At 42.3% G+C, this 26263-nt stretch overlaps 1 protein-coding gene across 3 annotated transcripts; it reads left to right on the top strand.

The window, feature by feature from the left end:
• The first annotated feature begins 130 nt into the window (after window positions 1-130).
• vars2 (valyl-tRNA synthetase 2, mitochondrial) lies at window positions 131-26263 on the top strand. Of its 3 annotated transcripts, none has more exons than XM_061665191.1 (30): window positions 131-362; window positions 516-711; window positions 979-1060; window positions 1180-1280; window positions 1411-1538; window positions 1658-1724; window positions 2144-2241; window positions 2327-2408; window positions 5382-5501; window positions 6381-6489; window positions 7866-7954; window positions 8522-8612; window positions 8772-8899; window positions 9064-9167; window positions 10233-10314; window positions 10410-10486; window positions 10669-10756; window positions 11079-11172; window positions 15356-15426; window positions 15506-15631; window positions 15706-15810; window positions 16289-16357; window positions 16455-16533; window positions 16918-17048; window positions 20082-20234; window positions 20371-20616; window positions 21675-21786; window positions 21941-22137; window positions 24370-24519; window positions 24948-26263. In XM_061665191.1, exons 2-30 carry the CDS (start codon window positions 529-531, stop codon window positions 25071-25073), a joined length of 3288 nt encoding a protein of 1095 aa, XP_061521175.1. In that variant the 5' UTR covers window positions 131-362; window positions 516-528; the 3' UTR covers window positions 25074-26263. The 3 variants fall into 3 exon arrangements, with proteins under 3 accessions (XP_061521175.1, XP_061521174.1, XP_061521173.1); XM_061665190.1 differs by having other exon boundaries at window positions 131-411; XM_061665189.1 differs by having other exon boundaries at window positions 131-711.

Here is a 26263-nt window from a genome sequence, read left to right as displayed (position 1 = left end):
TCAACGCTGGAAATGTTTTATTTTGAAAGGCCAACAGGCTCATCTATTTCAGTTTTATGTATTTACAGCATGGTTTGACGCGGGGGAAGATATTTGTAGACGGACAGCAGTGACTTCCTGTAGTCCGTTCACTCAAAATAGACCGTCGTCAAACAGCATCCTTATGTTGACATGAAGTATTTTATTATTTTTAAAAAAATTTTTAGCTTACTAAATATGTTCAAATTGCATGTTGATTGCGGGACTATTAGAACGTAGCGTTTATAAGCATAATTAGTAACATTAAAGAAATGCGGACTTGACAAGGAAGAGGGATTTAAAGGTCGTTGAAGGCGTTTCTCAGAGCTTTGAAAGCACATCCTGTAAATATGAAGAGTCGGCTCAGATAAACATACTGCTTACATTTCAAACGTATTCCTGATTTTCAATTTCTTTGTTTTAAAATTATATTTTAAATTGAATATATATATATATATATATATATATATATATATATATACCGGTTCCGTGTGTAGCTTGTCATTCAGGATGTGGAGGGTAGGTCCTGTTTTAAGGCTCGCGCGGAGAGAAGCCGTCAGACTCTGTTCCAGTCACTCGCGCAAGCCTTCTACATTGTCCGCCTCCAAGTCAAGCTCAAATTCTCGTCTTCGAGTTGAAAAACTGAAGCGGAAAAAACACAGGGAGAACGCCATATTGTTCACTCAACACCTTGTAAGTTGGAGCGACACGAATCTGTACGTTCCTATGTACAGTACTGCAAACATACCGCCTTCTGCATGTCAGACTCCCTATAAGCAGTTTCTGGGAGCTCACAACGTAATTGCCCATTGGCTACCCCCTTTCAAATACATCCACATTCATCTTAAGACCTCCAAACATTAGTGTGATGGTTGCTTGTGCATTTGTCTTTTTTTTTTTTTTTTTTTTTTGTACAGTCTCATCTGCAGTTCTTAATCAACTTTCATGTTTTGCTTCCAGACTGCTGAAGAGGACCTTATCAAATGGAGTGAGAAGGAGAGAATTCTCTACACTGCTCCTACATCACGTGGGGCAAAGAAAGGTGAGTTTATGTAAAATTGCCCCCTCCCCCAACCCCACTATCAGTTTATTTGTTGTCAATCTCTGCAGTATTTAATCCCCACACCCCACCAACCCCTACATATAAATGTGTATTGGCAGATACAAGCTCGGCATTCCCATCCTCATACAGCCCAGAGTATGTGGAATCCAGCTGGTATCAATGGTGGGAGAAGGAAGGATTCTTCAGCCCCGAGCACCATGTGAGATATTTTAAACATCATACAACATATTGCTGATGATAACATCCATTTTTTTTTTTTTAGATGTGTCCATTTAGGTTGCAGTATGCACGACACACATTTAAAAAAAAAAAATTTTTTTTTTTTTTAGGACATTCAGGAGTTATCTCATGCGGTGGATCAGAACTTCTCTTTGTGTATACCGCCGCCAAACGTGACAGGGACTCTGCATCTGGGGCATGCTCTGACTGTAGCAATAGAAGATGCTTTGGTTCGATGGTAAATGCCAAAAGCAGATGCAGACTGTTGCCTTTTTGATGAATGCTTTATGCTGTAATCGTAATACTGCTGGATGAACGATGGATAAGGCATACGCTATGCTTTGTTCAAACTGCTAGGAGAAGGATGCAGGGCCAAAGAGTACTATGGGTCCCTGGCTGTGACCACGCTGGTATAGCAACACAGGTAAAGCAGCTCAGTTTGTCCCCCCTCTTTTGTCATAATTTAGTATTTAAGGAGATTTTCTATCGTTCTATCAACTTTTACCATTGGTTTAAAGATAATGCAACCCGACACGAGGCAATGTTTTGCTCATTTACGTCATTACTCAGTAATACCACTGCCAACTAAAACAATGAATATTTCAAATGAATACCTCTTAGACAGTCAATGAAAGCTACTTAATGTATTATCTCTGTAAACGCTTTTTTAAAAAACAAATTTTCAACTCAACTCTATAGCCTTTGATCTCAGAGGATCTGTTAAGCGGCCATAATGTATTTGTAGCTAGTATTGGACGCTCAGCTGTCAGAATGATACATCGAAGGCTGTCTTGTATATTTGGTCCTGAAACACTGCACCTTCATGTCACATGTTTGAATCAGAGTGTAGTGGAGAGGATGCTGCTTCGAGAGCAAGGGAAGTGCAGGCGAGACTTCACAAGAGAGGAGTTTTTACAGGAGGTTTGGAAATGGAAAAATGAGTGAGTCTTCATCTTTATCTTTTGTCTATGCCGATATTTGCTGTGTGATCACTTCTAAATATGTGTTTCACTGGTTTTGTGTCAGGAAAGGAGATGAGATATATCACCAGCTGAGGAAACTTGGCGCTTCCTTAGACTGGAGTAGAGCCTGTTTCACCATGGATAAAGTACGACACATCTGAACTGTACTGAATCAAACAGAATCTATGGGTCATAAAATAGAATTATGTTACATTTAATTCAATTCTCGTAAGCCTTTACAATTTTAATTCAATTCTCGTAAGCCTTTACATGGAAATAAACCATATTTGGTGACTTAAACTTAACTCAAAATTACTCCCTTAATCACCTGGAAAGCTTCCAGAAATCGGTTCATGTTAAATTTAGACAAGTAAATATGCAGGTAAAACACAGTGTTGAAACAACAAGCGTTTGTCAAAATAATCTAATGTGGCTGTATAGGAACGCGTCTGGATCTGGCCGGACCGGGGTCTGCTTGTTGTGGACCTGTGACATAAAGTGTTAATATATTTTGTTTCTATGTTTAATCTACAACCCCAATTCCAACGAAGTTGGGACGTTGTGTTAAACATAAATAAAAACAGAATGCAATGATTTGCAAATCGTGTTCAACCTATATTTAATTGAATACACTACAAAGACAAGATATTTAATGTTCAAACCGATTAACTTTATTCTTTTTAGCAAATAATCATTAAGTTAGAATTTTATGGCTGCAACACGTTCCAAAAAAGTTGGGACAGGGTTGTCTTTACCACTGTGTTACATCACCTTTTCTTTTAACAACATTCAATAAACGTTTGGGAACTGAGGACACTAATTGTTGAAGCTTTGTAGGTGGAATTATTTCCCATTCTTGCTTGATGTACAGCTTCAGCTGTTCAACAGTCCGGGGTCTCCGTTGTCGTAATTTACGCTTCATAATGTGCCACATATTTTCAATGGGAGACAGGTCTGGACTACAGGCGGGCCAGTCTAGTACCCGCACTCTTTTACTATGAAGCCACGCTGTTGTAACATGTGGCAGAATGTGGTTTTGCAATTGTCTTGCTGAAATAAGCAGGGCCGTCCATGAAAAAGACGTTGCTTGGATGGCAGCATATGTTTCTCCAAAACCTGTATGTACCGTTCAGCATTAATGGTGCCTTCACAGATGTGTAAGTTACCCATTCCATTGGCACTAACACAGCCCCATACCATCACAGATGCTGGCTGTTAAACTTCGCGTCCATAACAGTCCGCATGGTTCTTTTCCTCTTTGGCCCGGAGGACACGATGTCCACAATTTTCCAAAACAATTTGAAATGTGGACTCGTCGAACCACAGGACACTTTTCCACTTTGCATCAGTCCATCTTAGATGAGCTCGGGCCCAGAGAAGCTGGCGACGTTTCTGGGTGTTGTTGATAAATGGCTTTTGCTTTGCATAGTAGAGTTTCAAGTTGCACTTACGGATGTAGCGCCCAACTGTATTTAGTGACGTTGGTTTTCTGAAGTGTTCCTGAGCCCATGTGGTGATATCCTTTACACATTGATGTCGGTTTTTGATGCATTGTCGCCTGAGGGATCGAAGGTCACGGGCATTCAATATTGGTTTTCGGCCTTGCCGCTTACATGCTGTGATTTCTCCAGATTCTCTGAACCTTTTGATGATATTATGGACCGTAGATGATGAAATCCCTAAATTCCTTGCAATTGTACATCGAGGAACATTGTCCTTAAACTGTTCAACTATTTTCTAACGTACTTGTTCACAAAGAGGTGAACCTCGCCCCATCTTTGCTTATGAATGACTGAGCAATTCAGGGAAGCTCCTTTTCCACCCAATCATGGCACCCACCTGTTCCCAATGAGCCTGTTCACCTGCGGGATGTTCCAAACAGGTGTTTGATGAGCATTCCTCAACTTTCTCAGTCTTTGTTTGCCACCTGGGCCAGCTTTTTAGGAACATGTTGCAGCTATAAAATTCCAAGTTAATGATTATATGCTAAAAACAATAAAGTTTATCAGTTTGAACATTAAATATCTTGTCTTTGTAGTGTATTCAATTAAATATAGGTTGAACACGATTTGCAAATCATTGCATTCTGTTTTTATTTATGTTTAACACAACGTCCCAACTTCATTGGAATTGGGGTTGTACTTTATTTTGATCTACATTCACCAGACCTGCATCCAGGCAGAGTGGGTTCAGTTCAGTTCACTCACTTAGTGCAAATGTGAGTATGAATGGTTTGCTGTGTCGATGTCTGACCCGTGATTGGCAGTCAGTCCAGAAATTAGCTCCATACGACCCTGTCAAGGATAAGTACTATTGAACATGGACGGGTGGATGATGGTGTTTGATAACCCATCTCTTGCTGGCAGACCTTAAACAGTGACTGTAAGATGATTCAAATTGCATCAATTAATAATCACTCTGATTGGGAAAGGCTCCTATGTTTTAATGCAGGGGTGTCAAACTCATTTCTGTTACGGGCCACATCGTAGTTATGCCTTTTGTTGGCGGGCCGCTACGACTGTGAACCCATATAAATGACAGATTACCACACATATTCTAATTACATACAGTATACACAACACATTGATGAATAACCATTTTTGAAATCAGAAGCCTATAAAAACATGTTTTTCAACTATTACGTTTCTTTTCAAAGGGGCGTTGGTAACCAAAAAAAATACTTGCAAATAACTCAATGGTATCACACCAGAACACAATGAGCCATTTTGATTTGCTTTCGCGGGTCACATAAATTATATGGCGGGCCGGATCTGACCCCCGGGGCCACCAGTTTGACACCTGTGTTTTCAACTCATAGTAAGTATGCTGTTGACGAATGAAGTTATACTTTGAGTGTGCAGCAAAGTATTTCTCAAAACTCTGGACAGTAATTTTAGTATAAAGGCTAGTGCTTACCAACACAAGATGATTAACAAATGACCAGGAAAGTACGTACAGTATATAATCTGGCATGGCAGTAACAGAGAAACTATTCTCCTTTTTACACATACATGTACGATAGAAATGATTTTCAAGATTTTATTTGAAAACTATTGCGTGATGTTGGATTGAATGATTGTCAGGATTGATGTCATTTGTTACTGTGTCTTTCGTTTCAGGGTTTCAGTAAGGCGGTAACTGAGGCCTTTGTCCGTCTATGTGACGCTGGTCTGATCTATCGCTCGGAGGGTCTCGTCAATTGGAGTTGTGCTCTGGAGTCCGCCATCTCAGACATAGAGGTGATAAAATATATAACGTCCGTGTACGGTGGATACCCGATGTTGCGAAGGAAGAAAAAATTATGAATAACGCCAACAACAACGCTGCTCTTCTGCCAATTATCAGGACATACAATCCATCCATCCATCCATTTTCTGAGCCGCTTCTCCTCACTAGGGTCGCGGGCGTGCTGGAGACTATCCCAGCTGTCATCGGGCAGGAGGCGGGGTACACCCTGAACTGGTTGCCAGCCTATCGCAGGGCACATACAAACAAACAACCATTCGCACTCACAGTCACACCTACGGGCAATTTCGAGTCTCCAATTTATGCATGTTTTTGGGATGTGGGAGGAAACCGGAGTGCCCGGAGAAAACCCACGCAGGCACGGGGAGAACATGCAAACTCCACACAGGCGGGGCCGGGGATTGAACCCGGGTCCTCAGAACTGTGAGGCTGACGCTCTAACCAGTCGCCCACCGTGTTTTCCCCCCCCCCATATACTGGGGGGGGGGGGGGGGGAAAGACTGCGTATATAATTGATAGCTATCTTTTTGGTACCTAATGGTTGCCCATTACGACCAGTTCAGGGTGTGGGCCGCCTTTCGCCCAAAGTCAGCTGGGTTACGCTCCAGCGCCCCGTGACCCTAACCAGGATAAGCGGTGTTGAAAATGAACGGATGGATGGATGGTTCCCAATGAAGGTTTTATGTTTCCTGTTTGTGTACAATGGCCCGCAAATCCATCCGTTTAAATACCACAAGATAGCACTCAAAGCTCTGGAATCACGTGATGGTTGTTGTCAAGAGTTTTTGTTTTTCTCAATCAGTTTACTGTTTACATTTTCAATATTGAAATATAACTCAAGTCTCTTACCATATGTCTTTTTTCAATTTCAGGTTGATTTGAAGGAACTGTCTGGGAAAACTATGCTGTCTGTTCCTAGCTATAGACATGAAGTGGAGTTTGGAACCATGCTCACCTTTGCATACCCGATAGATGCTCACAGTGAGTATTGATGGCAGAGTTGGCAAATACTGTAAAGTATTCAATTGATTACCAAGACATTTTAGACTCTTCAGTGTTTTGTGGGAATTTCTAGTCAACATGACTGCAACCTGCTGCAAAAGCAAGTGCATAGTTGCATGAGTGGTGTGGCAGAAAGTGACTAACCCCACAATCAATCAAAGTTTCTATTTATTGCACTTTTCATATCAAAATATTGGAGCACAACCTACTATAGAGATTACCGGAAAGGATGAGGAAAAAGAGCCACCATACAAGAAATAGATAAATAATTAAAATGAGACCAAGCAACGTTAAAAATAGATTAAATCAAATTTGGATTTAATAAAATGGCAGGCTAAAAACGTGACATTTTCTATTTTGAAGGGAAAATGTGTAGGAACTACTCCCATCTAGTGTTTACATTGTGTATTGCATCCAAACGAATAGTGCACTCTCGGCTCTTGAGTTTTTCCAACACGTATTGCAACAGCAGCAGCCGTCATATATCAAAAAAGAACAAAACTTCCACGATGTCATCCAATACTTCATGGAGTGTTCACTCATGTGAAGAGGCTCATGATTTCATAAATACTGAAAACCGCATCGCATCATTAATATGTGTGTTATAGGCCGGGTGGTAATGAATGAAATTTGATTTGCCTACTTGTGCGATCAGAACCTTCGCCCCCAAATTTTTTTTTAGTGTGTCATTCAAAATGATTTTGTATGTATGTATGTATATATATATATATATATATATATATATATATATATATATATATATAATTGTTTTGTTTCTTGAGCATTTCTTGCTGAAACCCCAACTAAAACTGAATCGTAGTTATTTCCCAGTATCAACAGATATAACTGTCAATTCCTACTCTGGTAGGATGATTCTCAGAAGTAGGGAAATTTGTCAGAACACCGTGTAATACAAGACAGTTGGCCCTACAGTGTTATGCTACCTATAGTAAACAACACTGTCTTATACCAAATGAAAAAAAAGTTAGCTTTAGGCTAAGATGGCAACTTCAGCGTACCTTTGAACATCTTTTTCTCTGCCGGGCTGTGGGAATAAGATAATCTTCCCCTCCGGTGTCTCAGTCTCTGCGTACATGCCTGTACTGTACTGTACATGCCACGGGCACTCATACAAGGCGCGTGATTGGTTCCCGGCGCGACATCGACCAATGAGAGCACGAGTGGATTTATCCCGTGAGCTGATTGGCTGCGCATCAGCTACAGGAAGGCTGTTCCAAAGACATGGACCATAATGACAAAAATCTGCCTCACTGTGTGTTTTAGTCCTAACTCTGGGGATTATTAAAAAGGCCCGACATAATCCTTTTATGTTCTGTGTTTCTCAAACCATTCAGGTGGAGAGATAATGGTCTCAACAACTCGTCCAGAGACAATGCTGGGAGATGTGGCCATAGCGGTTCACCCTGATGATCCTCGATACCAGGCGGGAATCCTTTCCTTGAATTTTGGATGCATAAGAATTTGGATAAATCAGTAAATCAAAGAGATGTCAAAGAGAGGTGGCGGAACCAAGGAGTAACTGGGGCTTGAGCCCACCCACTTTTTTGGCTTGCCTCTTTGCCCCTTTTATGATGTGTTTTCACACCCCTGATTTATTGCACTGGGTGGCGCCTATCTGAGCATATGTTGCTTATCGGCAGGATAATTAGATGTCGCTAAACGTTATGTATTTCATCTTTGAGCATGTTTGCGCTCTTTGCTGAAAGCACTCCCTGAGCACTGTACAGCACCTCCCCACTCCCTCGCCACTACTTGTTCCACCGCCTCTTGGTGTACAAATGAGGGGATATATTTGAATAATGTAACTAAAGCCCACCAGTTGTATTACATGCATGTACATCTGTATAGGGTGCAATAATATCGCTTGTAAATGACCCACAGCATTCTTGTCAAAACGCTAATTTATTATAGAGGTGTACATGTCTTATTATTTTTGGAGTATATTTTTGTATAACAGAAACATTGCTTTACTCTGTTCTTTTTGTTCCAGGATTTTCATGGAAAGCAATGCCGCCACCCCTTCAATGACAGACTGCTGCCGATTGTCACTGATAGCATTGTGGCCATGGAGCTCGGCACAGGTCAACTGCCAATTTGAGTCACAGTCGCAAGAAAATAAAGCAGTCCAACACTCATAGTAGCGTCACTGCAGTTCCTATAATATTGTTTCATGTTCATATGCAACGGGGAAGACTTGGTATTTGTTGACCTCTTTGCTAATCTATCTTTTATGTCTTTAGGTGCAGTGAAGGTTACTCCTGCTCATGACCACACAGACTTCTTGTTGTCACAGAGACACACTCTGCCACGCCTCACTGTGATTGGAGGAGATGGGAAGATGACTCCGCTCTGTGGACAATGGCTGGAGGTGCAGGAACGTCACTGACATTACTGTTGTATTTGCTACAAAAAGGTTTATTGGAATGTATTTGGAAATGATTTATTCTGTTACAGCTCATATTCCGATGAAAAATAGGAACCCTACACAACGATTAAAACTTCTTCATGTAATGTCGTCTTGGATGTTTTAAGGGGGTGAAGCGGTTTGATGCCAGACAGCTCGTAGTGAATGCTTTGGTTGAGAAAAAGCTGTTCAGAGGAAAGAAGGAGCACGCCATGACCTTACCTATTTGCAGGTAAACAAACGCCATAAACTGCCTGGCCACATCATGATGTACACCTTACTCAATCACAAAGTTCGAATACGAGAGTTGTATAAAAAAAATGTCATGAGTATTATAATGACCAGTTTATAAATGACAGTGTCAGAGAAATATTAATTGATCAATATATGCGTTCATCTACTTCTAAAAGCTAATAGCTTTGACAGGTGCAGCTGTACCAAGCAAATGAAATATGTGTTGTGATGAGACAGGTTGCTGACCATATTTAAGGTTGAAAGTCTCTCCTTGGGTTTTATGATTGTGTGCTTTAATGGACGGGAAAACATCAGAAGAGCGTTTTGACAGTTTCAGTTGGCAATCGACAAAATGACCTCTGTGCAGCACAGCACACAAATATCTCTCGATAATAATGTATTTTTTTTCTGCAATACCTAGATCATAATCGAAGTCATCAAAATAAACATTGGCCTGTTCCATGTGCAGGACAGATTACTGCAATCCTTTCCCCCTCGATGGGCTGTATTATCTTGTGGCTGACCCCAACATAAGCACTTTTTGTGGTTCATGCCAAGGCTAGTTAAAAAAACCAAAACAAAAAAAAACCCCAAAAGACATTCTTATAGATCATATTTATTTAAAAACGTTGTTTTATCTTGTAGCAGATGAGTTTTATTTCTGTGCATGTGAGATGGTGACCTATACTATGAATCTCTGGAAAAACTGACGCTGTAAACCAAATTCTCCTCAAAAGAGCCTGCGATACATCGTATGTCAAACAGGGTATAACTATAATACATAGTTTGCGAAAACACTGACTTGAAACCTAAGAATTGACAGGGACAGAAAGGCATACACAATGAAAACATGCTCATTTATATTCCATGCGTGTATGTCCATTGTTTGTGAGTGAAAAAAAACAGGGAGTCGCAGATCCCGACACGTGGAAGCCACAAATAGTGACTTTGGCCTATTTATTGGGCTTGTATGATCCAACCAGTGGAAATAACCTCCTTTTCAAACAAAGTGCACACTTTTGTGTTTTATGTCACTCAAATTATTGTTCTCCATATGCCTCAGCCGCTCAGGGGATGTCATCGAGCCTCTTCTAAAGAAGCAATGGTTTGTTCGCTGCCACGGAATGGCTCAAAAAGCTATACAGGTAACTAGTTTTGGTGAAATGATGTTTTTTTTGCTTGGTAGCGGAGGTGGCCGAGAGCTGAAGTTGTCAGTGTGACTCACTCTTTTCATTGCTAGGCTGTCGACCAGGGTCAGCTGGAAATCGTCCCTCCCTTTTACACCAAAACATGGAAGAACTGGCTGTCCAACATCAGGTAGAATCACCCCGATCATTGACTCGCATTGACAAAGTTTAGGTAATTTCCCTTTTGTTTACATCTGACCAGCTGTGTGTCATCTATTGTTCTGTGATGAGTGTGAAATAACAATTCTCCCGATGAATGCATCCTTGTTTCATTATACGAGTGTGAACAATGCAGCTTTGTTTGCTTTACAGTGATTGGTGCATTTCCAGGCAGCTGTGGTGGGGGCATCAGATCCCTGCTTACACAGTGGAATTTCCTCCCTCTACTGACAAACAAGAGGTTGGGTTTTTTTCACGATGGCTGTCCGTCTCTTAACTGTCTAACCTGTACTGCATCTGAATGAGTATTTTTTTATTTTATTTTTTTCTCAGTCGTGCATTTGAGAGTCACATATTTGAATGAGCTCTTAGTATGACGCAGTGCAATGCTGTGCTGTTGCAAACTACAACTACAAAAGTAAACATGGTTAAATGAATATGAGTGCGAGTCACAACTTTAAAATAATATATATTATTATTTCTTTGTAGAGGCAGAATATGGGAGTGAGCAAAACTAAGATCCAAGTCGTTGGTGGAAATATCACTGTTTCTGTTTTTGTTAGGACCAATGGGTCTGGGGAAGGAATGAGGATGAGGCCCGTCAGAGAGCTTCTGTCAAATATGGAGCGAAACCACAGGACATCAGTTTGACTCAGGGTACACTTACCTCTTGAATCCTGTTTCCACATCGTATGAAATGAAATATTTTTTGTTGTCATTATCAAACGTTGTGTAGGCTACGAAGAAATAAATGATCAGAGCATTGCCGACAACATTTCACCTTACCCAATAACACAAATCGCCGGTCAATGTGTCATGTTTCTCTTTGTTTATTTCATTGGAACATCATGTCACACTATTTAAGCCGTTGACAGAGCGATTGTATTGCCATCCACGTCCAGACTGACCTATTTTGGGGTCATTTATTTGTCCAGAGTTGCAGAATTGCATTGAAGCTATTCTCGTAGCTCAATTTTATTTTTTAAGTTTTATTTAGTTTCTTAACGAGACTCATTATTACCCCATCCATCGTTCTTCGATACTGTACCACTTATCCTCTCTGGGGTCACTGGTGTGCTGGAGCCTACCCCAGTGGACGTCGGGCGAGAAGCGGGGTATATCCTGGACTAGTCGCCAGTCAACCGCAGGGCACATAGAAACAAACAACTATCCATCCATCCATTTTCTACCGCTTATCCGGGTCAGGTCGCAGGGGCAGTAGCTTTAGCAGGGACGCCCAGACTTCCCTCTCCCCAGCCACTTCATCCAGCTCTTCCGGGGGGATCCCGAGGCGTTCCCAGGCCAGCCGAAGGACGTAGTCTCTCCAGCGTGTCCTGGGTCGTCCCCGGGGTCTCCTCCCGGTGGGACGTGCCCGGAACACCTCACCAGGAAGACGTCCGGGAGGCATCCGAATCAGATGCTCCAGCCACCTCATCTGGCTCCTCTCAATGCGGAGGAGCAGCGGCTCTACTCTGAGATCCTCCCGGATGACCGAGCTTCTCACCCTATCTCTAAGGGAGAGCCCGGACACCCTGCAGAGGAAACTCATTTCGGCCGCTTGTATCCGGGATCTCGTTCTTTCGGTCACGACCCACAGCTCGTGACCATAGGTGAGGGTAGGAACGAAGATCGACCGGTACATTGAGAGCTTCACGTTTCGGCTTAGCTCCTTCTTTACCACAACGGACCGATACAAAGTCCGCATCACTGCAGACGCTGCACCGATCCGTCTGTTCCATTCTTCCCTCACTCGTGAACAAGACCCCAAGATACTTGAACTCCTCCACTTGGGGCAGGATCTCATCCCCGACCTGGAGAGGGCATGCCACCCTTTTCCGACTGAGGACCATGGTCTCAGATTTGGAGGTGCTGATTCTCATCCCAGCCGCTTCACACTCAGCTGCGAACTGCTCCAGTGAGAGTTGGAGCTCACGGCTTGATGAAGCCAACAGAACCACATCATCAGCAAAAAGCAGAGATGCAATACTGAGGCCACCAAAACGGACCCCCTCTACGCCTTGGCTGCGCCTAGAAATTCTGTCCATAAAAGTTATGAACAGAATCGTCGACAAAGGGCAGCCTTGGCGGAGTCCAACCCTCACCGGGAACGAGTCCGACTTACTGCCGGATATGCGGACCAAACTCTGACTCCGGTCATACAGGGACCGAACAGCCCGTATCAGGGGGTTCTGTACCCCATACTCCTGAAGCACCCTCCACAGGACTCCCCGAGGGACACGGTCGAACGCCTTCTCCAAGTCCACAAAACACATGTAGACTGGTTGGGCGAACTCCCATGCACCCTCGAGGACCCTGCCGAGGGTGTAGAGCTGGTCCACTGTTCCACGGCCAGGACGAAAACCACACTGCTCCTCCTGAATCTGAGATTCGACTTCCCGACGGACCCTCCTCTCCAGCACCCCTGAATAGACCTTACCAGGGAGGCTGAGCAGTGTGATCCCCCTGTAGTTGGAACACACCCTCCGGTCCCCCTTTTTAAGAAGCCACCCCAGTCTGCCAATCCAGAGGCACTGTCCCCGATGTCCACGCGATGTTGCAGAGGCGTGTCAACCAGGACAGCCCCACAACATCCAGAGCCTTTAGGAACTCCGGGCGAATCTCATCCACCCCCGGGGCCCTGCCACCGAGGAGCTTTTTAACTACCCCGGTGACCTCAAACCCAGAGATAGGAGATCCCGCCTCAGAGAACCCACACTCTGCTTCCTCATGGGAAGGCGTGTCGGTGGAATTGAGGAGGTCTTCGAAGTATTCTCCCCACCGACTCACAACGTCCCGAGTCGAGGTCAGCAGTGCCCCATCTCCACTATACACAGTGTTGGTGGTGCACTGCTTTCCTCTCCTGAGACGTCGGATGGTGGACCAGAATTTCCTCAAAGCCGTCCGGAAGTCTTTCTCCATGGCCTCACCGAACTCCTCCCATATCCGAGTTTTTGCTTCAGCGACCACCAGAGCTGCATTCCGCTTGGCCAGCCGGTACCCATCAGCTGCCTCAGGAGTCCCACAGGCCAAAAAGGCCCAATAGGACTCCTTCTTCAGCTTGACGGCATCCCTCACCGTTGGTGTCCACCAACGGGTTCGGGGATTGCCACCACGACAGGTACCGACCACCTTATGGCCACAGCTCCGGTCGGCCGCCTCAGCAATGGAGGCGTGGAACATGGTCCACTCGGACTCGATGTCCCCAGCCTCCCCCGGAAGATGAGCAAAGTTCTGTCGGAGGTGGGAGTTGAAACTCCTTCTGACAGGGGATTCTGCCAGACGTTCCCAGCAGACCCTCACAATACGTTTGGGCCTGCCACGTCGGACCGGCATCTTCCCCCACCATCGGAGCCAACTCACCACCAGGTGGTGATCAGTTGACAGCTCCGCCCCTCTCTTCACCCAAGTGTCCAAGACATGCGACCGCAAGTCCGATGACACGACCACAAAGTCGATCATCGAACTGTGACCTAGGGTGTCCTGGTGCCAAGTGCATGTGTGGACACCCTTATGCTTGAACATGGTGTTCTTTATGGACAATCCATGACGAGCACAGAAGTCCAATAACAGAACACCGCTCGGGTTCTGATCGGTGGGGCTGTCCCTCCCAATCACGCCCTTCCAGGTCTCACTGTCATTGCCCACGTGAGCATTGAAGTCCCCCAACAGAACAATGGAGTCCCCAGCGGGAGCGCTCTCCAGCACCCCCTTCAAGGACTCCAAAAAGGGTGGGTACTCTGAACTGCTGTTTGGTGCATAGGCACAAACAACAGTCAGGACCCGTCCCCCCACCCGAAGGCGGAGGGAGGCTACCCTCTCGTCCACCGGGGTGAACCCCAACGTACAGGCGCCGAGCCGGGGGGCAATAAGTATACCCACACCTGCTCGGCGCCTCGCACCGTGGGCAACTCCAGAGTGGAAGAGAGTCCAACCCCTCTCGAGAGGACTGGTACCAGAGCCCAAGCTGTGTGTGGAGGCGAGTCCGACTATATCTAGTCGGAACTTCTCGACCTCACACACCAGCTCGGGCTCCTTCCCTGCCAGAGAGGTGACATTCCACGTCCCTATAGCCAGCTTCTGTAGCCGGGGATCGGATCGCCAAGGTCCCCGCCTTCGGCCACCGCCCAGCTCACACTGCACCCGACCCCTATGGCCCCTCCCACAGGTGGTGAGCCCATGGGAAGGGGGACCCACATTAGTGGGCTGTGCCCGAAAGGGTAACGTGGGTCACCAGGCGCTCGCCTTCGAGCCCCACCACCAGGCCTGGCTCCAGTGGGGGGCCCCGGTGACCCGCGTCCGGGCAAGGGAAAACGAAGTCCATTGTTTGTTGTCATCATTAGGGGTCTTTGAGACTGACCTATTTTGGGGTAATTTATTTTTCCAGAGTTGTAGAATTGCATTGAAGCTATTCTCGTAGCTCAATTTTATTTTTTAAGTTTTATTTAGTTTCTTAACGAGACTCTTTATTACCCCATCCATCGTTCTTCGATACCGTACCACTTATCCTCTCTGGGGTCACTGTTGTGCTGGAGCCTACCCCAGTGGACGTCGGGCGAGAAGCGGGGTATACCCTGGACTAGTCGCCAGTCAACCGCAAGGCACATAGAAACAAACAACTATTCAAATTTTTGATTTTGGGCACATTACAAATGTCCACATTGTTTTTTTTGACTCTGGGAGGAAACCGAAGCAAGCCCAGGGAGATGCATGTTTATGCACATGACAAACATGATTTATTGGGAAACTGAAAATAGAATTGAATGTAACAATCATTTGTTTGATTAAGTCTTTTTATTTGTTTGTTTGGATGCATTGTTTATGTGCATGCTGCATGGGTCAGACTCCGATGTTCTGGACACCTGGTTCTCTTCTGCGCTGTTTCCTTTCGCCATGTTGGGCTGGCCTCAACAGGTACCGCATCTCCTCCAGCAGCTTGTCGTCAGCAATAACATCATCGATGTTTTCGATTGTAACCACCCAACTTCTACAGACTAGAGATTTTCAGCGTTTCTACCCAAATTCCATCCTGGAGACGGGCAGTGACCTGATCTTCTTTTGGGTGGCGAGGATGGTCATGCTGGGCACAGAGCTGACAGGCCAGTTGCCTTTTAAGCAGGTACTTGGACAATGAGCGGCTCAAATTCAAAATGGTACATACAGCTTTTCACATTTGTGCTTCTTCAATCGAAGGTTCTGCTTCACTCTTTGGTGAGGGATAAACATGGTAGGAAAATGAGTAAATCCTTGGGAAATGTCATCAACCCCTTGGATGTAATCCATGGAGTCTCCTTGGAGGTTTGTAACAAAATTTCTTCCATCGTACTATCTCAGTTTTTTTAGTTGTATTTTAGTCATTCTTTACAAATGAGAAAAGTTCAAATATATAACTGAATATATGAAAGACCAATACTGACTTATCACTTTCCTACTTTAATTTCCGTTGTTTAGTAATCATCACATTCGCCTAACCTTGCGAAAGGTCCGTGGTTCAAAAATCTTGTGGAAATAATTTGGTACATCTTCCTTATTTTCCCTGTGATTAATAAAACTTATCTATTTCTAAACATCTGTATTTTGAAACTCTATATTGTACAATAGGTGGGTGGGGGGCTTTCGCACTTTTTTTTTGTCAGTGACCATATATATTTCTCTTTCTTTAATGGAAGGGTAAAAACAATTTTATCCATTTCCAAATCCATGTAGAAATATGACTTCTAACAGTCGTAGTTAGAAAAAAAAGTCCACTTCTATAATTCGTATTTTTTCCTCTCAGAGGCTTCAACAGAAAGTTAAAGAGGGGAACCTCGACCCCAGGGAGCAGGCGATTGCCATGGAAGCTCAGGTCAGAACCCCTCGCTGTTGTTCGGGTTTCCTTTCTCGCTGAATGAGTGTGCTCATTACCTCATCTTCTAGCTAACTACTTTATCTGCTTCCCTCAGAGGAAAGACTTCCCTCAGGGGATCCCTCAGTGCGGAACTGATGCTCTGAGATTTGCCCTTTGCTCTCACAAAATTATGGGTGAGTGTTGTCGCTCAAGGAAAGTGTTCGCTCTGCATTTTATTTTTGTTGCCATAGTGCACAAACAAAGTAGTGTTGCATGAGTTTGGCAGGCTAGGAGGGATGTTTTATTGGCTTGCTCAGGGGCATCTCGACCGGAGTCCAGACACAAGCTCATGTTCTCCAAAAATTTGTTACACTTTATTCCTGCAGTGGGTGCAACTTCAGATTTTATCTGGCTATAATGGAGTACAAAACAAACGTTTTTTGTTTTTTTTGGTTTTGTTTTTTTAAATGATGACGACTACAAGAGTTGATGCTACATTTTCAAGATACAACAGCAAAAGAGGATGCTGTGTATTTGTCTAAATAATGTCTCTGTCTTTTTTGTTGCCTCTATTTTAGGAGAAGACATCAGTCTATCAATCTCACAGGTTTTGAATTGTAGACATTTCTGTAATAAAGTGTGGCAGACGCTGAGATTCACTCTCGGCGTGCTGGGTGACAACACTACACCAGTGGGAACCCTAGAGGAGGTACAACCATGCAGCTTTTGCAACATGGAAAGCTTTCCTCAAATTTAGTCATTATTACAACTGCAATTTTATATTACTGTTTAAATGCCAATTGTTGTGTTACCAGTGCCATAACGACTATATAGAATTCTTTCTTTGTCTCTTTTTGCAAATATAAAGGCTAAATGTGACCTTTCCTATGCCTTTTTTTCCCACATTGTTAGTGTATATTTGATATAGACGGTATACTTGCGCCTGTGTGAAGCGCCTCTGAGGCTGCCACGTGTCTATGTTGGAAGTGAATCATTGTGTATAATATATCACTTGGCATCAGTGACCTATTTGGGGCTTGGCAGTTCAATGGACTTTTGCTCAGTTGAAAAAAAAAAAAAAAAATGAACTGCGTGAAAAATTTTGCATGTTTGGCAGATGCAATTCTGGTTGTGCCCAGTTAATAGATCACCTTTCACATCAAGTTTGCGCCCATTTTTTAGTAAATCGGGCCCAGAGTTTTTCATGTTTTTCATCCTGCACCATTCGACAGGTTTAAACTTTCAACGTGTGACATGTTTTGCATAATTTTACCTTAGGCAGCTTCAGAATTAATGTGTTCATACGGGCTTAGAAAGAATAAGGGAAACAGTGCCACTGCAACACATATTACCTACGAGCGTTGGACCAGCCAGTAGGACACTTCTCATGTAACCGTTCATGCTATGATGTGTGATTGTAGTTTTCTAATTTCTAAAATGGTCGCAAAACGTTTACTTCTGCAGATTTTTGTGGGCATTCACATATTTTGCAACAGTAAGGGGAACCTAGTGGCCCAGTTATACTGGATGCACTGCTAATTTTAGTTTATTCCTGAAGACGAAGTCAATAAGTAGAAAAACTCTTGCGTCTGGAGACCCCAGAAATGTATACCGTAATTTCTCGTGTATAATGCGCACCCATGTATAATACGCACCCCCAAAGTTGACCTCAAAATTGTGGAAAACCCTTCTATCTATGTATAATGCATGTTTACAATGCATGATTTTGCTTCTACCTATATGATCAAAACATAATCTCTATTATCTGAATTTTGTTAGTTTTTTTCAAAGAATTATTCTGAAGTTAAGCACTTTATTTGAACATGTAATACTTTATTTTTATTTACTTGCTCTTATTTTGAAATTCACAGCCCTACTTTTATTTACAACCTCAATTCCAATGAAGTTGGGACGTTGTGTTAAAAATCAAAACAGAATACAATGATTTTCAAATCATGTTCGACCTATATTTAATTGAACACACGACAAAGACAAGATATTTAATGTTCAAACTGATAAGCTTGATTGTTTTTACCAAATAATCATTAACTTGGAAATTTATGGCTGCAACACATTCCAAAAAAGCTGGGACAGGGTCATGTTTACCACTGTGATACATCACCTTTTCTTTTAACAACATTCAATAAACGTTTGGGAACTGACGACAATAATTGTTGAAGCTTTGTAGCTGGAATTCTTTCCCATTCTTGCTTGAAGTACAGCTTCAGCTGTTCAACGGTCCAGGGTCTCCTTTGTCGTATTTGACTCTTCATAATGCGCCACACATTTTCCATGGGAGACAGGTCTGGATTGCAGGCAGGCCAGTCTAGTACCCGCACTCTTGTACTACGAAGCCACGCTGTTGTAACACGTGCACAACGTGGTTTGGCATTCTCTTGCTGAAATAAGCAGGGGCGTCCATGAAAAAGACGTTGCTAGGATGGCAGCATATGTTTCTCCAAAACCTGTATGTACCTTTCAGCATTAATGGTGCCTTCACAGATGTGTAAGTTACCCATGCCATTGGCACTAACACAGCCCCATACCATCACAGATGCTGGCTTTTGAACTTTGCGTCCATAACAATCCGGATGGGTTCTTGTCCTCTTTGGCCCGGAGGACACGACATCCACAATTTCCCAAAAAAATTTGAACTGTGGACTCGTCGGACCACAGAACACTTTTCCACTTTGCATCAGTCCATCTTAGATGAGCTCGGGCCCAGAGAAGCCAGCGGCTGACATTGGTTTCCTGAGCTCATGTGGTGATATCCTTTACACATTGATGTCGGTTTTTGATACTGAGGGATCGAAGGTCACGGGCATTCAAAGTTGGTTTTCGGCCTTACCGCTTACATGCAGTGATTTCTCCAGATTCTCTGAACCTTTTGATGATATTATGGACTGTAGATGATGAAATCCCTAAATTCCTTGCAATTATACGTGAAGGAACATTCTCCTTAAACTGTTCGACTATTTTCTCACGCACTTGTCCACAAAGAGGTGAACCTCGCCCCATCTTTGCTTGTGAATACAGGGTGAACGTGATTTGCAAATCATTGTATTCTGTTTTTATTTAGGTTTAACACAGCGTCCAAACTTCATTGGAATTGGGGTTATAGTAAATGAGAAAACACACAGTTGTGCTCATATGTTTGATTACCGAGGCAGAATTTGTAAGATGGGTACAATTCTTGAAAGAAAACATGAAGGGTCAGGCGAAACACATTTAATTTTATTTTAATTGGATTCAAATTAAACTATCAATCATTTCAGAAAATCATGATAATTAAACAAAACATAACCATAAAGAAATTAATGACTGTTGCTGTTCAGTCATCAGTCGTCCATCCATCCATCCATTTTCTGAGCAGAAGTTTATAAAAAAAAATTAAAAAAAATTCACAAATTCTGCCACAGGATATGTAAATTTATGAGCACAACTCTACATAGATGCAATCATACATACCCGTGATATTGGAATGAAAGTGGAGGCTACACCTTTTTCATAACCACTAGGTAGCGGTGGCATATTGGAATGAAAGTGCACAGCTTTTTTATAACCACTAGAAGGCGGCATACATTTATAAAATGTGAAAGCTCCCCCCAACCCCCCCAATTTTACCCTATACCTATGTATAATGCGCACTATTGACTTTTGACAATTTTTTTGGGGGGGGGATATTTTATTTGGAAATAAAAGTATTTCTTTTTTTTCTGCCTTTATCATTTCTGATCTTTAGGTGTCTCATTTGAGTAGCATGGACCAGTGGATCTGCTCCCGACTCTACAGTACAGTAGCAGAAATAGAGAAGGCCTTTGAAGACTATGAGCTGCACACTGTCACTGCTGCTTTGTACTCCTTCTGGGTCCACAACCTGTGTGATGTCTACATGGTGAGGAGAGAGACACATTGGGTACATTTGACCCAAGTAGCACTATTGTTTTTATCAATTACAATGTATAAAAGTTGCATACAAATGGCAAAGAGGGAAAGATGACTCCCTTTGTCTCTGTGTGCATGTTTTGTAGGAGAGTGTGAAACCTGTGCTACAGGAGCAAAATGAAGGAACAGGGGTCACGCAGAATAACAGCAAAGTGAGACCAGCAGCAAGTGTCGTCCTCTATCACTGTGTGTCTTTGTCTCTGGCCCTCCTCTCCCCAATCATGCCCTTCCTGACTGAGGAACTGTGGCAGAGACTCCAGCCATTCAGAACTGAAGCTGCAGCCGCCCAGAGGAGCCTGTGTGTCCAGCCTTACCCCCGCTCGTCTCAACTGGTACCGCTCCTACTTCGTCTTCAACATACGAACCAAAATACATTCTGTACTTTCCTTTCTTAATTTTTTGACTAGCTTCATTAATTAAAAATAATCACAATAGAGACTTTGTAACAAATGAATCCCACGAAGTCATCACACAATACAAATTTGTGACACAATAAGCAGTATTTTTTTTTCTTTGCTGTTGAATTGTCTGAACTCAAACCAAATTATATCAAAAACATAATTTTTCATCATGCTAACTACGTCCACAAGAATATTATCTTTTTTTTTTTTTTTTTTTTTTAAATTAAATTAAAGAAGTATGAGAAAAATAGGATTCAAGCTGCGTTTTGAGCTAGCAATATTTATCAGGGTCTAACTTATAAATTGAACTTGGCTGTGTCAAATCTTACCGGCACGGTGGTTAGAGCGTCTGCCTCACAGTTCTGAGGACCGGGGTTCAATCCCCGGCCCCACCTGTGTGGAGTTTGCATGATCTCCCCGTGTCTGCGTGGGTTTTCTTCGGGAACCCTGGTTTCCTTCCACATCCCAAAATCATGCATGGTAGGTTAATTGAAGACTCTAAATTGCCCGTAGGTGTGAATGCGAGTGCGAATGGTTGTTTGTTTATATGCGCCCTGCAATTGGCTGGCATCCAGTTCAGGGTGTACCCCGCCTCCTGCCCGATGATAGCTGTGATAGGCTCCAGCACGCCCGCGACCCTAGTGAGGAGAAGCGGCTCAGAAAATGGATGGAAGGAAGGTGCGACGCCCCTGATGCGTGCAAAGGCATTGTTGTGCACTAGTGGAATGATCAAATAAAATTGATCTGCAATGGGAACTTTTATATACATAATTTTTAGTTTGAAAGTTTTTAGAGGTCAAAATATGAGAAGCGCGTCTCATTATGATTCGTTGTAGGTTGATACCAGTGTAGATAGTAACAGCCAAATTCATAATAAATTAAAGTATTCCCCTGGTGTATCAATACTGAAAAGAAATGTGTTGTTTGAAGATTACACAGGACTCTGGTCGACATCTTATGTGGTTATTTTGTCATCTCCATCATGCCAGAAACACTGGCATTTCCCAGAAGAGGAAAGAGATTTCCTCCTGGTGCAGGAAGTGATCCGAGTGGCTCGCTCCCTTAGGGCTCAGTGTGGTTTGACCAAAGAAAAGCCTGACAGTAAGTCTTCACTTGTAAGCAGTTGACCAAATTCAACAATTTGGTGATAATTGGTACTAACATATTATTTGTCGTTACATTCAGATGTTTTGGAAAAACGTCATTTGAAGTATGGTTAGTTGTTTTATGGTTTACGTGCTCCTCTGTGTTTCAGTGTGGGTGGTATGTTCACACAGTCAGGCCCAGATTCTCCTTCACTTTGGATCTGCTGTTTGGACTTTGAGCAGAGTCTCCCGCATCAATATCTACTGTCCTGAAAGAGCTCTCGCCACTGTCTCTTCCACTCCCCCACCCAGAGGCTGCCTTGTAGGTGTTGTGGACCACACGTGTCAGCTGCACCTTCCTCTTCAGGTAGTAATCAGCCACTTTGTTTTGTCATGAAACTGGCCAGTATGCAACCCCAATTCCAATGAAGTTGGGACGTTGTGGAATACAATGATTTGCTAAATCATTTTCAACCTATATTTCATCGAATATACTACAAAGACAAGATATGTAATGTTCAAACCGATAAACTTTATTGATTTTAGCAAATAATCATTAACTTAGAATTTTATGGCTGCAACACGTTCCATAAAAGCTGGGACAGGTGGCAAAAAAGACTGAGAAAGTTGAGGAATGCTCATCAAACATCGGTTTGGAACATCCCGCAGGTGAACAGGCTAATTGGGAACAGGTGGGGGCCATGATTGGGTATAAAATGAGCTTCCCTGAATTGCTCAGTCATTCACAAGCAACGATGGGGCGAGGTTCACCTCTTTGTGAACAAGTGCGTGAAATATAGTCGGAACAGTTTAAGGACAACGTTCCTCAACGTACAATTGCAAGGAATTTAGGGATTTCATCATCTAGGGTCCATAATATCATCAAAAGGTTCAGAGAATCTGGAGAAATCACTGCATGTAAGCGGCAAGGTCGAAAACCATCATTGAATGCCCGTGACCTTCGATCCCTCAGGCGGCACTGCATCAAAAACCGACACCTAATGTGTAAAGGATAGCACCACATGGGCTCAGGAACACTTCAGAAAACCAATGTCAGTAAATACAGTTGGGCGCTACATCCGTAAGTGCACCTTGAAACTCTACTATGCAAAGCAAAAGCCATTTATCAACAACACCCAGAAACGTCGCCGGCTTCTTTGGGCCCAAGCTCATCTAAGATGGACTGATGCAAAGTGGAAAAGTGTTCTGTCGTCCGACGAGTCCACATTTCAAATTGTTTTGGGAAATTGTGGACGTCGTGTCCTCCGGGCCAGAGGAAAAGAACTGTCTGGAAAGTTACGGACCCAAAATTCAAAAGCCAGCATCTGTGATGGTATGGAGCTGTGTTAACGCCAATAGCATGGGTAACTTACACATCGGTGAAGGCACCATTAATGCTGAAAGGTACATACAGGTTTTGGAGAAATATATGCTGCCATCCTAGCAATATCTTTTTCATGGACGCTACTGCTTATTTCAGCAAGACAATGCCAAACCACATTCTGCACGTGTTACAACAGCGTGGCTTCGTCGTAAAAGAGTGCGGGTACCAGACTGGCCTGCCTGCAGTCCAGACTTGTCTTCCATTGAAAATGTGTGGCGCATTATGAAGCCTAAAATACGACAACGGAGACCCCGGACCGTTGAACAGCTGAAGCTGTACATCAAGCAAGAATGGGAAAGAATTCCACCAACAAAGCTTCAACAATTAGTGTCCTCAGTTCCCAAACGTTTATTGAATGTTGTTAAAAGAAAAGGTGATGTCACACCGTGGTAAACATGACCCTGTCCCAGCTTATTTGGAACGTGTTGCAGCCATAAAATTCTAAGTTAATGATTATTTGCTAAGAACAATCAAGTTTATCAGTTTGAACATTAAATAGTCTTGTCTTTGTAGTGTATTCAATTAAATATAGGTTGAACATGATTTGCAAATCATTGTATTCTGTTTTTATTTATGTTTAACACAACATCCCAACTTCATTGGAGTTGGGGTTGTAGAAAAGATGGTATTTTTATTACTTAGTTGCATAACCTTTTGAGTCAATTGCTGCATCAAACAATTTCTGTAACTCTCAAAGATACTTGTGCACTTATCAACTGTCAGTATTTTGGCCCACTCTGTTAGCAAACTGCTCCAATGATGCCTTCTCCACACTGCATGTTTCATTGGTGAAGGCTGTGAATACTTATGACTTAGTTTTTTAAAATTACATTTAAAAAAAAAAAAATTGTGAGTGTGCGTAGGTGTGTGTGTGCTTATTTCTTATGACCTCAGTTCAGACGTAAGTGGGTGTGTCAGTTAAAAATGGATGAAAATAATAAATCAATTACTAATACTAATAACTCAATCAATTAGATGTTGGGCTTGAACACCTCAATTGTAATTAATTTGTTTACCAATAGATTTTAGATAATTCAATCAAACTTCTTGGGAAAGGTTTGGGAAAGGATCTTTTTCTGTTCTATCATCACAAACATCTGTGGTACCTGGTTGGTTTTGCCCTTCATGATTAATTGTCCCATAGGGATAGATAAAGTTTCTGAATCCAATGAGAATAAATACACAAATAAATTATCCATTCAAATATTCTCCCAGAGTGCCATGAACATTGACAAACAAATGGCCCAGCTCAGCAAACGTCGAAGCAAGCTTGCCCCCAAACTGGATGAGATCCTCCGCAAAATCCAATCTCCAGACTACCTAACCAAAGTCCCAGCACACATCAGGGAGCAGATGGACAATAAGGTAAGCTCTGGGCAGATCACTGGACCCTTAACACTTGAACCAAGTATCTTTCGATTTTTGTTATTGATGCCCCAGCAGATGCCATCTGCATTAATCAAACTGGATCCCTTCATTTGACTTTCATACCAGAGCACAATTGGAAAATAGGTTTCTGCACATCATTTAGCATCCATTCATGGAAATGTTATACTGTGTATCAAATCCTGATACGATGAGAAAAATTAACAATATATATTTTTCAGACTTTTATTTTTATTTTAAAACAGTGTTTTACCATTTAAAAAAACGTTAGGAATGGCATGAATACATGTAAATGTTTTCATATTTGTTTTCTCAATTGTGCAAATAGTATATTTTTATGGAAACGTCAAATGTCCTGTGTTACGATTTACGTCTTTCACATGTTCCTTCCTCTTGTTGAATTTTAGATTTCAGCCTTTCAGCAGGAGTTGGAGACTATTGATGATCATCTGAAGGTGCTGCAAATGACAGAATATCACACCAGCAGCTATTCCAGTGATGGTGTTGATCAGTATCATCCACAAAGTTCTTGAGAGCACATGAACGCAAAAGGAGAAAAATCATGACATAAGAGCAGAAGTACTTGGGTGTATAATTAATAGTATTGAAAAATATATCATAATTAAAAAATATATATATTTCACCATGTGTTATGTACCTTGTGAGCAGCAACTGTCTGTGTACCCTCTCTGACATCTGGATTACATGTGGATGTGAATGGACAGACTGGTGTTTACTTGCATGATGTTTGTATTTGAAAGACACAAATGTTGTCGTACTCCCAAAGTGGCACCCTGGGCCAGATTTTATATTTACATCGGTGATACATCTAAATTGAAATTGAATAGCAAGAAATTGAATAGCTCTGTTTTTAACATTTTCTTCAATTTATGAGACAACTTGCCACCCTATTTAAAATATTCAATATTTTTTTAAATAATTGAATCATTCAATTTCAAATAAAATCTAAAACTGAACCCTAATAGATACATGTTGTCTACTATGCGTGTATAATAATAATTTTAAAAAAATCTGATATGCATATTAGCATTATGCATATTAGGCCAATGTAGACACAGACCTCAAATGACCTATAAGAGTTAAGATGCCTCCATTCTGCAAATCTGCAGAAATATAAAATGGTTATTAATGATTAGCATGCCATGTTGAGGCTAATCACTCCGAAGCAAGTTATGAGATTAACAGTACACTGTGCTAAATAACTGAGGGGGGGGGGGGTATTTTCGGAGGTGGGAATAAGTCAACAAATTAACATCAAGTTTCAAGGTAGTCCCAAGGTACTTTGGCAAAAAAGGAAAATCGAGCACCCACTAATTTTGAACCGTGTGAAGTCAAGTCATGACTTGGTTTAAATTGTAAATCAAGTCATACAATCTGTCACAACATATGTTGGAGTGATAATCAAATGTCTGATTATAACACAAAAAAGTGCATTTACACCTATAAAAGCTAAATGAACAATAGGGTATGAAATCATATGGATATATTTGTAAACATTTGCATATTTCAGTCTGTATAGATTAATTGTGAACGCTGTTCTTCTGGTGTGGTCAGATGTAACTAATGTAAAACTGTATAGTGTAGTTTGTGTTTTGAAACATGTTTTAGTCCGTCTGGGTTGCATAGATAAATGCAGATGTTTGTGAACTAGCATTGATTTCATTACTTCAGTATTTACTTTCAAAGCATGCTTTTCCCCAAA

This window comes from Phycodurus eques, chromosome 20, assembly GCF_024500275.1.
Source record: "Phycodurus eques isolate BA_2022a chromosome 20, UOR_Pequ_1.1, whole genome shotgun sequence".
In the NCBI taxonomy this organism is placed as follows: Eukaryota; Metazoa; Chordata; class Actinopteri; order Syngnathiformes; family Syngnathidae; genus Phycodurus; species Phycodurus eques.
The sequence above is the reverse complement of the archived record's forward strand: the minus strand, read 5'-3'. Positions and strand labels throughout refer to the sequence as shown.

Excerpts from the sequence above, each read along its gene's own strand:
- vars2 (XM_061665191.1), top strand. The coding sequence starts at position 529 with ATGTGGAGGGTAGGTCCTGTTTTAAGGCTCGCGCGGAGAGAAGCCGTC. Across the intron at positions 9,168-10,232 it reads ATGACCTTACCTATTTGCAG|CCGCTCAGGGGATGTCATCG; the intron begins GTAAACAAACGC and ends CATATGCCTCAG. Across the intron at positions 15,427-15,505 it reads TGTTGGGCTGGCCTCAACAG|ACTAGAGATTTTCAGCGTTT; the intron begins GTACCGCATCTC and ends CAACTTCTACAG.